The 16731-nt window shown below is 44.0% G+C and overlaps 1 protein-coding gene across 1 annotated transcript in view; it reads right to left on the bottom strand.

The window, feature by feature from the left end:
- The window catches only part of tmem198aa (transmembrane protein 198aa), a gene marked incomplete at both ends in the record, with an annotated part of 17979 nt that extends 1803 nt beyond the window's left edge, over nucleotides 1-16176 (bottom strand). The window contains 5 exons of the mRNA XM_080018613.1: nucleotides 1308-1624; nucleotides 6812-6935; nucleotides 7609-7821; nucleotides 10364-10602; nucleotides 16005-16176. Of these exons, the coding sequence (XP_079874739.1) occupies nucleotides 1308-1624; nucleotides 6812-6935; nucleotides 7609-7821; nucleotides 10364-10602; nucleotides 16005-16176 (1065 nt within the window). The remainder of the gene's footprint in view (nucleotides 1-1307; nucleotides 1625-6811; nucleotides 6936-7608; nucleotides 7822-10363; nucleotides 10603-16004) is intronic.
- Nucleotides 16177-16731: the final 555 nt, after the last annotated feature.

The following is a 16731-nucleotide window of genomic DNA, read 5'->3' as shown; positions in this document are numbered from 1 at the left end:
GGGGGTAGGGGTTAAGGTTAAGGTTAGAGGTTAGGGGCTAGGGGTTAATGTTAGAAGTTAGTGGCTAGGGGTTAGGGGTTACGGTTAAGGTTTGGGGTTAGGGGTTAAGGTTAGGGGTTAGGGGTTAGGGTTAAGGTTAGGGGTTAGGATTGGGAGTGCGATATGACGATATTAGATTGCGAACGACTACGTCTCCACGATCTGCCCTTACAGAGAGAGGTTTAGTGTCGTGCTATAGTGCACATTCTATCAGTTGCAGTTCTATGGCTCATACACGCATCCAAAGTTGTTTTCTCAGCCAAATCTTGAATCACACTATTCACTAGTCCATTGTAGGCGTCAGAATGCTGCTGATCTGGCGGGTCGGTAGCAAAAAAAAAAAAAAATAAAGACAGAACGTATGCATGGAGTGCACGGGGGGTGGGGGCACATTTGTCTAGTCTAATTAGATTGGTAAAAAAAATTAATATCTAAAACAGAACATACTATTTCCTAGCACGGAACGCGGACGCGAACGAGTCAGCTCTTCCTGCTTACGACGGGAATTGGTCTGAAAGGCGATTTCCAAACTTTTTTTTGGAAATGAATACGAGACAGAAAAATAGGATGATCTTTTGTTTTGTTGTATTTGTTAAATACAACCCAGAAACATCTCACTTTGTTAATAACATTAAGAGCCAAGCATGGTGAGACTTGGTATGGTCTCCCCTTTGGAGCGCAAATTGAAATCAGGACAGAACAGTACAACCAAACTAATTTCCCTATTTGAAAAAATATAGCCTTCAAGGTAACAGAACCTAAAAAGGAAAACCAAACTACCTAATGTTTGCTTTTATTGGTTAATTGGCGTGTCTCTACATAGGGCGCGTAAAAGGGCTCAATTTGATGGCTCCTTTGTCACGATCAAAATCTGTAAATACATTTAAATAAATCAATTTGTGTAATGTTATTTCCCATGGAAGTAACTCGTAAATCCCTTGTTTACCTATTTTGGATGTATATTAAATCTGATTAAAAACAAAACAAAAAAATACTGCGGCTCAAGCTTGGAGTTCCGCCTTTTAAAAACCAACACGAAAGAGAATCGTGATAAGACCGTGGATCGTGATCCTGTCTGAAAAAAATCGTGATGTGATATTTTTGCCATATTGTCCACCCCACGTTGGGAGGGTTAGGATTAGGGGGTTGGGGTTAGGTAAGCTCAATTCAAAAAGGTCCAAGACAGGTTTCGAACCCAGAACCTTGTTGCCGTGATGCCACCAAGACCTCTACCGTCGATCGGTTACCCCCCCTTCTTTTGGACTTACCGGCGACAGGACGTCCCCGTCGAAGCGCCGTATGGGGTTGGTCTTGCGGTGGAAACCCGGCTCGGTCTGGGGAGGCGGGGCTTTGGGCGGGTGGGATCCCTGGGAGCCCTGGTGGTGCGGGTGGGAGGCGGACGGGTGGTGGTACTGCTGGTGGTGGTGGTGGTGGTGGTGGTGGAGCGACTGGCTCTTCTGCTTGGGGTTGGGCTTCTGGTTCTGTCGCCTTTTCTTCTTCTTGTTCTCCTTCTCCTTCTTCATCCTCTCCTCCCGCTGGCGGATGCGGATTAGCTGGACCCGCCTCTGCTGCCGGCTCAGAACGACTGGGGCGAGAGAGAGAGAGAGAGAGAGAGAGGCAGAGGGAGAGGGAGAGAGAGAGAGATGCGGTGGTTGGTTATCTAAAACTATTTTTTTTTCCCAACATTTTTATACAATGGAAGGAGTTGAAAGAAAGATTAAGAGAGCACGAAAAGAGTCGATAAATGAAAAGAGAACTGGATTAAGACGGTCGATCTAGATGCTTGAGATCGGTTCTCAAGCAAGCTAGTGAGAAATATGGTGCGAGAAAGAGGGAAACAAACTGAAATAGACCTGTACAAAGATATCAATGGGCCCTTCTGTGAACACTTGAAAACCTGAAAAATAAACATTGACACGACTCTCTAAAGTGGTTTCACAAGCTATCTTCCGACCCCAATGGGAGGAGGCGGGCTTCCGGGCGCATTTTTAGCATTTCGTCCCCGTCCGTCCCCTGCTCTGTATTCACTGGCTCGGCAGATGGACGGTTTCCTCGCGGCGTGTACTCGTGCCTGGATACCGACACGGCTGACATATTGTGCGAGTGTGAGAGGGAGTGTTTTTACTTATTTTCACGCCCGCCTTAGAAACAGATGACAGATGAGAATATTCAGTCTGTCGCTCTGCCCACTGATTATCAACCACCCCTGTGTGTGTGTGTGTGTGTGTGTGTGTGTGTGTGTGTGTGTTAGTGTGTTTACAGGATTAGCTGTTGGTGTCTTTATGTGTAGACTTTAGCACAATTTTGTTGAGCCCCAAGTCCTTGCGAGTACAAGGGTAATTTAGCGCGTATCATCAGGAAAAGGGCATTCTCCGCTCTGTGTGTGTATGTGTGTGTCGTGGGGGTCCGTGGTTCTTTGTGCCAGGGTGGGCACGGGGGGGGCGGCTAACGAGGCACCATCTGCCAGGGAGACAACGTAATGATATTCCTCCCCCCTCCTGCTCCAACCACCCACCTTGGACCCCCCCCACCCCCTCCCCAGCCTTTTGTGTCCCTCCATTGTGTGTGTGTGTGTGTGTGTGTGTGTGTGTGTGTGTGTGCGCATCTCAGATGACGTTTGTGTGGTTTGTTATTAATGTGTGCACCAATGTATGTGTGTCTATGTGTGTGTGTGCGTGTGTTCGCACGTCACAGTTATTGATTGTGTGGTTTGTTATAAATGTGTGCACCAATGTATGTGTGTGTGTGTGTGCGTGTGTGTGTCTGTGTGTGTGTGTGTGTGTCTGCATCTCAGATGACGTTTGTGTGGTTTGTTATTAATATGTTCACCAATGTATGTGTGTGTCTATGTGTGTGTGTGCGTGTGTGTGTGTTCGCACGTCACAGTTATTGATTGTGTGGTTTGTTATAAATGTGTGCACCAGTGTGTGTGTGTGTGTGTGTGTGTGTGTGTGTGTGTGTATGTGTGGGGGGAGGGGGGTCAGTCTATGTGTGTTTTTCTGTGTGTGTGTGTGTGTGTGTGTGTGTGTGTGTGTGTGTGTGTGTGTGTGTGTGTGTGTGTGTGTGTGTGTGTGTGTGTGTGTGTGTGTGTGTGGATTTGTTGTTGCACGTGTGTGTATTTGTGCATCCGTGTGCACCGGCGTGTGTCTGATGTATTGCATAGATGCCGGGCAGCGCAGGAGAGTGTGATTTCTACCTCCTTGAATCCTAGTTTATCATTAAACTCACAGGGCTTATGTTGTTCATAGTGGTGTTCCATAATAATAATCATTTTATTGAACTGGGCCTCAGCAAAAGCATGTTTATTTCTGTGTGTATGTGTGTGTGTGTTTGTGTGTGTGTGTGTGTGTGTGTTTGTGTGTGTGTGAGAGAGTGTTTCCTCTTTAACCCGCCCTTATCCTCTATCTGGCACCTGCCCCCCCATTGTTCCACCTCCAGTTTTGGTCCTTTATTCAGACAAACCAGGGAAGCTGTGTTTCTAGTCTGTTTATATCCTGTATTATATGTATATAAATATGCAAATGTATATGTGGTGTGGCCTGCCACAAGGTAATAGGGCCCAGGATCAAGGTGGCTGCTCAAACCACACCACCCTGGCACCACAGTATATAATATAAGGTATATATATAGCCCAGTTGTTATTTATTAAAGGGGACCTTTTATGCTCGTATATATGTATGACCGTACGTATATGTGTGTGACAAATAACCTCTTGAATCTGGAATTATTTTCAACAAGTTAATGGGTATCTGAGGCCCCCAAAACAAAACATGGAGTTTTTGTTGCTGAAATACCACTCAGACTATGCATTCCAGCCATTCCAACAGGCCTCCTACCCATCCTGTTTCTGTGTGTGTAGCTTTAAATGTAAACAAGCTGCCAGGCCCCTAGGTCTCTGAGCCAATGGGGTTTGAGATTTACGCCGGGTTTCGTTGTATGCCCCGGTAGTCCTAAACTTTCACTGATTTCACCTTATCCGTCCATCAAAATATGTTTCTGAACAAATTTGAGGCGAGAAATAACCAATCCAGTTGCTGAATCTTATTAGACCTACTTTAAAAGTTTGTACCGACGCTGCACCGGGACATTCCACCGGAGATTTTTTGGTTTATAGTAGACGACGGAAAATAAAATAAAACAAAATAAATACATCTACAATAAAAGCACACTATTCTTATTGGTTTTGTTTGGAGAAACAAACAGTGGATACTGTACCACAGCCTACAGTCTATCTACTGCATACTTTTTTTTTAGAAAGAAAGAAACACACAGCACACAATAAACACACAGAAGAATCCCTCCATAGCAGTTTCTTAATGGAAAGTCGGTATTAATTCTGCTTTCTTTTAAAAGATTTGTGCTGGTCTCTGCAGCCAACAGAGCACTTCCCATGCTTAGCTCTTAGCTCCGATGCTAGCGGGTCCGGTCTCGCTCCAGGGTGGCGTTACCCTAAGATGGAGGGCGGTTCTAATTCTACTGAACCCCTAAATTATGTGGATATGGGCTGCAAATCTGAACGGCCTATTTCACCACAAATTTTCTGAAATAGACAGCTCACAACAATTGACTGGGTTCTCTTATTTCACAGTCTGTATGTTAGTAGGCCCATCAGAGACCCAAATGCATGTGCACAAGCACTGAAAAAGTGAATTTTTCAAAAACTGTAGGTCCCCTTTAAATGAGAAAACCCCACCCCCAAGAAGATGACCACCACAGGCCATATGTGCAATGCAAATTACAATAACAATAGGGGAACAATAGGTTCCCCTATGGAGAAACCTGCACGCGCGCGCACACGCACACACACACACACACACACACACACACACACACACACACACACACACACACACACACACACACACACACACACACACACACTCACTCTCTCCTTTTCCCACACACACACCAAGAACATATAGTACAGACAAAGACCAAGAGCTTACATACACCATTGGTCTGTTTACCGTCAGTCTCTCTCTTACACTCCCTCCCTTTCATTCTCTCACACGCAAGCAGGCACGCACGCAGGCACGCACGCAGGCGCGCACGCAGGCACGCACGCAGGCGCGCACGCAGGCGCGCACGCAGGCACGCACGCAGGCACACACACACAAGCCTCCTCTATCTCCTTGCCCACACACTCTGACTGGAAGCCATGGCGGCTTCCTATTTCATCCTATTAAAAAGGCCCATGTGTGACTCCTTCTGAGGCATCGTCCAACACACCATACACACCCCGACACCGATCACGCACATGTGTGAGTGTGAGTGAGGGCGGGAGAGAGGGAGGATTTAGACAGACAGAGAGGTTTAGTGAATGATCGACTGATTGAGCTTTATGGCCGTCGCCCTTTTCTTTTGTGGCCATTCAAAGCTTGTCCAGTTGCTTGTTTCGAGAAAAAAATAATGACGTGTAAATATATTGGGCAAATAATAATAAATAATAATAAATACAAATAAAAATAAAAAAATAAAATCAAAATAAAATAATACACATTTCCTCCCTTGCATTTGTACTTGTGTCTGTGGGTGTGTGTGTGTGTGTGTGTGTGTGTGTGTGTCTGGATGCCATCTGTATTGTGGCTGCTTCCAGAACAGACTACGCCTGTTTCTGGAAATAAAACATTTAGCTGACATGGCTACTGCTTGTGTCTTCAGGTTCACACACAATCATTTGCACGGACAGACAGACTGGCACACACACACACACACACACACACACACACACACACACACACACACACACACACACACACACACACACACACACACACACACACACACACACACACACACACACACACACACACACACACACACACACACCCCACCTCCTTGGCTTCATGGCATTTTAAGATAAACCTATAGAAAAATACGATTGATCAATAAAGCTTAACCTTTTTTATTAAATAACCTTTTTTCTTTTCAATTTCTTTCTTTTATTAAAATGTTATAAAAGGTTGCCAGTATTGGACTACACAGGTTCACTTCTTTGATAAAAGCTCCAGAGAAATGCAATTTTGCTTTTTCTTTTATATCAAGTTTAAATAAACAAGTAGCAATTTTGTGGGGAAATGGCGGCCTATTTATTCCAGAATCAAATTGGTTTGAGCTCTCGTTTTACCTCAGCGTTCCGATTAAAAAAACAACACGCACACGCACACACACACACACACACACACACACACACACACACACACACACACACACACACACACACAGTGGCTCAGTAACTCATTCATACAGTACCTATTTACTTCCCGGGTTTGGAAGCGCTCAGCAATGCATTTGCATCAATTACCTACCCCGTGCCTGCCTGCCTGCAGTGCATTATGCCTTAATCTTTTACTCTGGAACCCAAGCATCCAGCACACATCCAACACCTCTCAGAGTTTGTATTCCTCCTGAAATATTTATGTTTGGAATTTGAGGATTATGGCAAATTAGTTTTAAAAAAGGCTGGAAAAATGATATGCCCTATGTTCACCAGTGAAGCATCGCAGTGGAATGATATTTTTAAAGTGGTAATCCGTAAGATTATTTTGTTAAAAAAATCCAACTCTTGAAAATGATTTTCTTTCTTCTTTCTTTTATTTCTTGCGCCATTTAATGTACTTTGTCTGTATGTATTTGTGGGAATATGCTCCTCTATAATGCCGTTTCTATTGTTGGTGGTGGGGACCTTTCCAGGCAAGCAAGTCAATTCCGGGTTGCTTTACAGATTCTTTGACAAGAGAAAAAAACACGTAATATCACTAATATCACTTACGCTCAGTGTGGGAGTATCCCTCCGCAGTGACTTTCCATTGGATCAGGACACCGAGGAGCGTCAGGACAGGCCACACCCCCAAGATGACCCAGGTGAACCAGCACACCGGCCTCTTTGGCGCCACCTACAGAGCAAAGGTCACAATTATGGGTTTGGTGAATAATTGCTTTAAAACAATAATCCTCCAACAGAGCGAGACACGAGATATAGGAATGAAAATAATCTGCTTCTGGGTAGCTCTGATTTTAAAATCGACACAAACTGCTATGGCAAATCTAAACTCCTTGATTAATTTTTGGGAATGTTTTCCCAACCAGTCAAAATTAAAATAATGACATACAATTTGCTTGGAGATTGACAAATCTTCTAATCTTAATTGCTTTTCCAATCAATTGTAAATTGTTGTATGTCTGATGATTGTAAATTGGTTTTCCAGTCCAATTTGCCAACTGCACCACAGGATAGCTCTCTCCCTCTCCCTCTCCCTCTCTCCCCCTCACACACACACACACACACACACACACACACACACACACACACACACACACACACACACACACACACACACACACACACACACACACACACACACACACACACACACACACACACACACACACACACACTATAATGGGTGAGCCTTATAGACAGTGCCCTAAGATGAAAGCCTTATAATGCAATCTATAGAGAGGACGATTATGTATGAAACAGACATATTCATAAACACACACTTATGGGTGAGGCTCAGGTATGTGTATACACAATTTATCTCACTCAAGCAACACGAGTGCCTGTACCTTGAGTCTTTCATAGATGTAGTGCACCAAGGCAAACAGCTCTATAAAGTAATCCACAGTGACAGTGATGATGGCCGAACCGAAGGTGGCGGTGGAGAAGGTGACGAAGCAGCGCTGCCACTGGAGGGTGAGGACGGCGAACAGCGTCCCAGAGCCCAGCAGGATGCCCAGGGGGACCCACACCGTCTTGGGGTGGTAGAACTCCTCCATCACCTGGGAGACGGGGGGGTGGATGGAGAGAAAGGTGATGCTTTGTAAATGCCAATCTTTGACCAAATACCACTATACGTCTCAGGAGAGAACAAAAAAAAAAAAACAATTTATTTGAGAGAGAGGCAGAGAGAAAGAAGGACAAGGAAGGGGCGAGAGAGAGAATCATCTTGGACAATTGCAATTGGAAGATAAAGAAAGAGGAGTTTAAGAGAATAGTGATAAATGGCAACAAGGTAAGAGGTTTTGTCTCAATAGCACTCCTGCTATTTTATAAGAGCAATCGTAAAAACTATAATACACAAAATAAACTGGCATTCACCTACATCTGCAACCATTTTACCCCTGAATTTAATATAAAAGTCAAAGTAAATCAATCATGATTTTAGCTGAGGTGTCGTGAACTCAAATTGTATTCTTGTACCGTAATTTCTGGACTATTAAGCGCACCTGAATATAAGCCGCACCCACTGAATTTTTTAAAAGTAATTATTTTGAACATAAATAAGCCGCACATGTCTATAAGCCGCAGGTGCCTACCAGTACATTGAAACAAATTAACTTAACACAGGCTTTAACGAAACACGGCTTGTAACAAAAATAAAAAATTAGCGGTAAACAGTAGCCTACCAGAAAGTCATTGGTCACTATCTTCCTCCTCCTGCGCACTGAAACCACTGAAGTCATCTCCTTCGGTGTCTGAGTTGAATAGCCTCAGAACTGCTTCATCCGATGTTGGATCGTTTTCATTGTCGCTCTCGTCACTTTCATTCGGAGGCAAATTCCCCGCTGAGCTCATGCTGCCCTCTTCAACACGCAGCAGTCCAGACTTTTGAGACCAGTGGATGATGGTGGATTTTTTGCCAATGCTCCACGCTGTCAGGACCCACTGGCAGACACCACAACCGTCCACCTCTATAATCCTCAAACTTCATTGCGGTGGCGATTGTTTTGGCTTTCAGTCGGATCTGCACAGTTGAAACACCTCGGCCGTCTGCTCTCGGTGTGTTGACCCAGTCTTCGAGCTCATTTTCTAGTTCGGGCCATCTGCTTTTCTTCCCTCTGAAAGCTTTTGTTGTCTTTTTGCACTGAGTCAGTTCCTCACGCTGCTGTTTCCAACGTCTTATCATCGACTCATTAAGGCCAAGCTACCGTGCAGCAGCTCTACTTCCTTTTCCAACAGCCAAATCGATCGCCTTCAACTTGAAAGCTGCATCATGTGCATTTTTTTGTGTCTTTGCCATGATTAGGGTGACAAAATGACTACCGTAAATTATGGGAAGTTTGAGCGCGCTCGATTTAATCTAAACAGTAAACTAAACAGTTACATTGTTTCACCTTAACCCGTTCGGCAATTTCATTGGTCTACTGAAAGCTTCATGCCAAAAATCTGAGCACCGTCACATAATGTGTTTTTTGCTCAGTTTTTTGGCGGCATGAAGCTTGTGAAAGCGGGAAAAATCCATAAATTAGCCGCGTCCTTGTTTAAGCCGCGAGGTTCAAAGCATGGGAAAAAAGTAGCGGCTTATAGTCCAGAAATTACGGTAATGTTTTTGATGCGCTTGCTCATTATATTGTATCTTCATATTTTCTCCTTGTATCTCTTCCCTTTATATTATTATGTTTGCTTTTATGTCATGATTTCTCTGCGAAGCACTTTTTAACTCTATACACACAAATGCATATACAATTCAAAGTGCTTCACATAACAGGGGTGTCACGATTCCTACTCAAAATTCGATCCAAATGAGCGTTCGATTTTGATCTTCGAAATCACAAGCAGGTTCGCGATGCTCCCCGTATTCTGGTGGGTTATGTTGTCCAAATGGATCTTGCTGAGCAGCTGAGCTGGAAAATGGTTAATAATTGAAAGGAAAAGTGCGCTCCGATTCAATAAAATATGATATATTTTACAATATGTCCACTTGATTATTCTACTTGAGCGGGCGGAACAGAGTACAGAGTGCTGCTCAATAACAGCAGTTAATGTTATGGATATGATTTGGATTGAGATATCAAAGATGAGATCAATATATTAAACGGAACATGATGCTGTGATATGATGAGTAGAACGAGGAAAAAAGTCTGATAAGAGACGAGAGACAAGAGACGTACGGAGCGGACACGGACGCGGTGGCGCCGAGGAGAAGTGACGCACTCGAAGTGTGTTGAAAGGTTCCTCTCTTTTCAGTTCACTGAAAAGAGCCGGCTCTTGCGGCTCCCAAGCATTTCTTTCATCTTTGAAATTGAATGAAATATTTTGTTTATATATTAATTCCACTCCAAAAAAACCCCATTATTTATAAATAATTTGATGTGTCTGGACTGAAGTGTATTTCTTTACAAATCAAGAAAAAAAAAATACACATTTTTAAATCGAAAATCGAATCGAATTGTGACCCAAATCGTGGATTTGGAGAATGGTGACACCCCTAATACATAAGACACGAAAGGCGTCGCCCTATTTGCGATACTCCCTTCATGAGACGCGGCCGTGTGTCAACACACACAACCGGGACAACAGCACAACGACCGGTCCACTCACCACCAGCGAGGCCACGCCCACCAGCAAGCCCAGCAGCAGGCCGACCATGAAGAGTCCCACGCTACGGACCAGCATGGTGACCAGGCCACACAGCGTCCCGATGCCCAGGCCGATGCCCACCGAGGCCTCCACGCTCAGGTGGGTGTCCATCACCCGCTCCTTGTAGCACAGCATGAAGATCACCACGGAGCCAAACATCAGGCCCGTCAGGAACATCACCGCCTTGAAGCAGCGGTAGCCTGGGGGAGAGGCTAGGATTTAGGTATCAACACACAAAACATCCGGTGTACGTACATGTGTAGGAGGGCCACACCCCGAGGCGATAAAGAAGCTAATATCAGAGATCTGAGGAACGTAAGGTTTCGGTGGCGACGGAGAGAGGGGTCTGGCCAGAAGCACTTACAATCAATCACCGCAGGAACAATATGAGGTTTTGAATAAATTAGATTAGAAGATTAGCGTTTCAGGCATGTGGCAAATTGCAAATATTCCATTAAGCCCAAATAGATTAGGGGGATGGAAGAACAGTGTGGAAGTAGGAAAGGTTAATAAACACCGTGCATTATTAGATAAACATTATGACACACAGTGTGATACACTGCTCCATCATCGCAAAGGAACAGAGTTGAGTCACATTAAGCCCTGAATTAACATCTTCTGGATTGTCACTCGCATTAAAAATCCTCTCAAGGCGTGAGAGCGCCTCTCTCATCTGGTAGGCGACACCAACAAGGTTATGAGGACAGGCTGTAGTCGATCGTTTGGTGTTTGGTGGTAGTTTTTGATCTGATTTTCAAGCATCTCTCTCATAAAATATTCATACAACTGTCGGCTTTGCTATTCGTAAATATCCCCCGAATAACTGTGTGCGACATTGTTTTGTACGAGCTATACGAAAGGAAAAGATGACGCCAAACGACTGAAGGGAGATAACACAGGGATGAGATGAAGTGTTTGACATTGAAGCCAAACATAAAGACGCCGATTGTTTGTTTGTTTTGTGACGCCGCCGACCGACCGGGGACGCTCTGATGGAGGCCGCTGGGGAGAGACGTTTACATGTTTTTTTTTTTTCCACCTGACCACAAGAGGCAAGTTGGAAAATTGCCTACGTGGTGACGTTTGACTGGAGCATTTGCGGGGTGCAAAGGTGGATTTTGCTGCCTTGTCGCTGTTATAACGCCGGGTTCAATCCTGTAAAAGCGAGTCTACTTGCGCGGCACATTTCATAGACAAGGGCAACCCAACGTGCTCCACGTCAGGTATGAAATGCATTTTATAAACGCAAAGAAGAATAAAAGCGTATAAATAAAAAAATAAAAACAGATAAGAAATCGAGGCGCAGCCTAAAACGGGCCAACACACTTAAACACGGCAGGACCCAGACAACCAGAAACGTGCAGATGATCTGAGGCGACTAAGACTGACGTGTAGGGAATTATTGCATAAATAAATGAACGATTATTATTCATGACAAATGATGTGCTTCACGAGTGTAGGATGGAGCTTAAATCATTAAATTAAATTAGGATATTGTCACAATGTTGCCATAAATATAGTAAATATATCTGAAATATTACGAATAAATAAATGTTTCACTGGTAAAAGAGAGGGATCGTGGTATGTCCCGCACGGCAGTGTTACGTTTGCTTCATCAAACCGTCATTCAAAGCTCCGAGATGTCTTTTAGTCGTCTCCTAAGAAGCCCCTTTTCCCTTCGCAGGCCATAATTACTCATTCCACTGGTGATAGGTGTCTGGTGCGCCGCGTACAAATCACTTATTTTATTTCTTTAATTACATGTCATTTCCTTTCGGACGGATTGTACACTGGATATCTAGCAAAGAGATCGTAGAGGAAATGAGTTGAATTCATATTATCCCCGGACACAACACACACGCACGCACGCGCACACGCGCACACGCGCACACACGCACACACGCACACACGCACACACGCACACACGCACACACGCACACACACACACACACACACACACACACACACACACACACACAATTTCCCGCCTTTTTGGACCTCCTTTCCCCCCTTTCAGCAACCCCTCCTTCTTTCCTCCATATTCTCACTGATTCATTTTGCATTCAAACATCTGTTATTGACCCTGAACGCTGATAATGCTTCTTGCCGAAGCCTTAAATGCCCAAATTAGGAAGCCTTTTAGTCCCTAAATCTCGCCGCCTCCGAAACCTCGCTGATGGCCTCCATCTCCCTCCACTTCCCGCTTCATCTCATTGTTTCTTTTCCCCCCGCTCGTCCCCGTCCCTCTCAGGGGCTCCACATCAGATTGTTATCTTTGTGTAATCAGCCATTGCACAGCCGAGTCCGACGACGCTCTCCCTCCTTCCCAATGCCCGGCATCCTTTCACACACTCTTCCCCCTGCGTTTATTTAATACATTCTTTCAATTTCCTCTTCCCCCTCATCTCCCGAGTACCTCGCCCGATCTATACGCCCTTTCATCGTTCAAGGCTGCCGAGCCCACCCGAAGGAAAGGGTTTAGTCATTAAGGTTTTCCTCTTTGTGGTTGAACAAGAGGGGGGGAGGGGGCGGGGGTCTAATTTGCTTAGATGCTTGCCCGCTACGTTGAGAAGAACAAAATGAAAGAAAGAATACATCAAAATACAAACGGAAGTTCTCAGTGGCAATCCGGAGCTACAGTTGAATAGTTCTAGTGCTTACAGTTCGTTTAGGATTTAGGGTTCCGCTTGTTAGTTGGGCAAGATGACCAGCTTGGTTAAGGTTACCATGGCAACTGGATCCATTGCACTGGGTTGAATGGTTGGATGGCCTCGTCACACGATGCAACCTAACTCGATTCAATTAACCATTTGACAAAACAGCTCCCAAAAAAAGCTGCCTAAAAAGGAGAGTTCCTAAACAGGAAAAGTACCGAGGCGATTGGTGTTTTACCAGGGTGCCATGGCATATAATGCCGATATACCAAGAATCCTGGCAAATGAGAAAGATCGCGTGGGAAGTGGAATAAATGCTGGATTTTCCAAGGCATGGTCAGTGCATTAGGTCTTTTTGATTTGTTGGTGCAAATTCAAATTGTTCATTTTTCACGTGAAGTCAAACAGATGCATAATCCCACAAAACAAAATTGCCTTCCGTTTGAATTCAAGCTGCATTTTTTTCAACGCCACAATGCACGCCAAAAAAAAAAAACGACACAGACGAGAAGGAACGCAAAATAAAACGGGCATAAACAATAGAATGAGGGGAAGAAGAATATGATGAAATTGAATGGCGGGGATCCAAGCAGCTCAATTCATTTGTCTTCCCCCACACACTGCCTTGATGCTCCACCCATCAAATCACTCTACTGTATATCCATTCATCCATAAACCTGAGTACAGTACCTCTGCACCACCTTCCCCTGTTGCCCCATCCATCCATCCACCCATCCATCCACTATCCATCAAGCCCCGGGGGCCCCTCATCTCATCTCTCCGTCCTTAATCCCTCCTGCGTCTATCCATCCTAGGCCACAACCCTCCGGGCTGTCACTGCTTTGAACCCATCACTGTCATCCTCACTCTCTCTCCTGAAGTTTGGAGAGTCTCTCCATCTCATCTGCTCGTCTCACCCCGCCCCAGTCCTCCGCTCCTGCTACCCCTCCCTTTCTCCCTCTCATAAACAGAATGTGCATCAACTTAAGTTGCCGGGACCTCGTGCTGCTGGCTTCTCGTATTTGAAGCAAACAACGATTATAAACAAAAGTTTGAAAATGTTTTGTTTTGCCTTGGGTTTTGTTTTAACGGCGGGGAACAATGCCGAGGTTGTTATATATTTTGAAGCGAGGTCTCTGCCGAGCCGCGCCCACGGTGCGATGCCTCCTCATTTATAAAACATCAATTTGTTGGTCTCACAGCAGGGTCGATCAATCCAAAGCAGAAACCTGTCTCTTTGTTTTGGAGATCACAAGACGAGCCTCTCTCCCTTATTTTCAAAAATTACAAGGAGAAAGGGAAAGTTCAGAAAGGAAAATGTTTCAAGTGGAATAATAGCGTTGTAGTTAATAGACACAGTATGTTTGTTATTATTGATATTTAAAAAAAAGGAGCTTTAAAGAGACCGGTACAATGAAGTTATTCACAACCAAGCAAACTTACTGACAAACCCAGTTAATTCAAATTAAACTGATAAAACCCCCACAAAAAATGGAATTAATTGTTAAATGAATGAATTAACTATTTTATATTTATAAATAAATATGCGTTTCGAGGCAGATATAATCCTTATGTGAAAACAAAAACAAAACAAAAACAAGAAAAAAAACAAAAGACAAATTGAAAAAGATTATATAAAGTGTAATTATTTCAGTTTTGGTGTGTACTTAATTATACTTTAGAAGAGATTAATATGTATTTAACGGCAAATAATTATGATTTTCCTTTTGATTAATTATGCTTTTTAACATTAAATATAATTAGCATGTGATGCAACCACAATTAGTCACTCACCCCTAATTCCACCCCTGAATAATGTTATCAATAAGCCCGATAAAGAGCGGTAAGGATTAAGGAGAATGTAAAATAACACATTAAAAAGCAGCGCACAAACTAGAGGAGAGGAGGGATTGTGATTTAAATAATCATCAAGGAGTCATTTTTTTACTTATCAGTCCTATTTTACGTTGATAATAAATCTCAGTGTTTCTTTGTCGCTGTAGTTTTTTCGTTTTTCTACTCAGACCTGCGTCCCCGTTGAAGAACCATCAGAAGATGATGCGCGCCTATACGTTTCCTTTTTGTTTTTGTTTTTTTGTTGTTTTTTTAACAGTGGGGATGATGAGAGAGACTTTCACGGGAGGAGAGGTGACAGTGAAGGTAGGAACGACATCGCGAAGGAATAACACTTAATCTCACTTTCCGAAAAAAAAAACGGTGCGACTCATCAGCGTTCCAGCTCTGACTGAGAGTGAACATTCACGCCCCGACGTTCAAGTTGCAATGACAGAGATCAAATTGGAAATGATAGAACAGCTGACTGCTCCGGCCCCCTCGGGAGGATTTTGGAGAGCGAAGCAGTTTCTGATTCATGGGCTGTAAACGGTTTAGGAAAACTGAAGTAAACCCGGTTCAAATGTACCATGTAAATGTGTCATTTTTTATCCATGGCATCCAAAATGACCCAGCTCCATGTTTATAATCTTGACTTTATTCTACACCCTTACAAAAAACATGTGAATCCTATGTATGGCACAAATTGGCACACTGTGAAATAACTAATGAGACACCAGTTAGAGTTGTTTTTCATTTTACAGTGCACCAGAAAAATCCCACACATGGGATTAAAATGTGTTATATACGGGTTTCGCATCTGCTTTTATATGTATATATCTTATATGTCTATATTAATATGCATATATTCATACGTGAATCACATGTACATTATCACGTGCAAATTGGTGAAAAAACACATCTTTTCACATGCATTTTCCATGTGGGGGATTTTGGTTAAATGTGACTTCTTTCTTCATAATAACAAAATAACAGGCCAAATAAGTGTTTTGTGATGACTGGCTTTTTCACTTTGGGTTTTCGTTCATGCCTTAGAATCATATTTTGGGGACAAGCCAAAACCCGCCGCGCAAAACCCGCCGCGCCAAACTCACCAAAGAAGCAGTAGATGATCCCGAAGAGGCAGCACATGGAGCAGACCACGGACGGCACGATCTCGTAGCGCCTCTCGATCTCCTGGTCGCACTTCAGCCCCCCCTCCGCCTCGCCCAGCAGCCCCGGGGGTGGGGCCAGCTTGAACGGTAGCAGCTGACTGGTCGACGTCATGGCGACGGGGTGACGGGAGAAAAAGGTGAGGAGAGGGGGGGCAGGGGGGTGGGAAGGGGTTGTCCGGATCAGGGGGACCTGCCCATTGAGAGGAGGCCACCTGAGAGAGAGACAGGGGGGGAGAGTAATGGAGGGAGAGGTCAGGGGGTGTGCAGGAGGCAGGTGGGGTGGGGAAGGTGAGGCCGATGAGTGAGATGAAATGAGAAAAATAGAGACGAGAAAGTGATTATTGATTATTCTTTCAAAGCACTCAGCTGAAACTGCTGACTGGGCGTTTAGTGGAGCACCGTAATAACGATGATCAGGAAGAAACACGTGATTTTTTTTTATCATAACCCTGCCAATAATGATTAAAAATAAGACACACACACAACAATATCTATCTATCCCGTATGGAACAACATCGATGACAATTTTAACAACTTCTTATTTCATAAGGAATTTACACGCAAGAAATATTTGAGAAACACCGAGCAGGTGGAGGCCTTGATTACACCATCTGTAACTATGAAATTCGAAAAAAAGATCATGACTTGACTGTAATCCAGGCTTAAA

Source organism: Zeus faber, assembly GCF_960531495.2.
Source record: "Zeus faber genome assembly, chromosome: 18".
NCBI classification, from domain to species: domain Eukaryota; kingdom Metazoa; phylum Chordata; class Actinopteri; order Zeiformes; family Zeidae; genus Zeus; species Zeus faber.
This window is presented reverse-complemented; position numbering and strand designations above follow the sequence as displayed.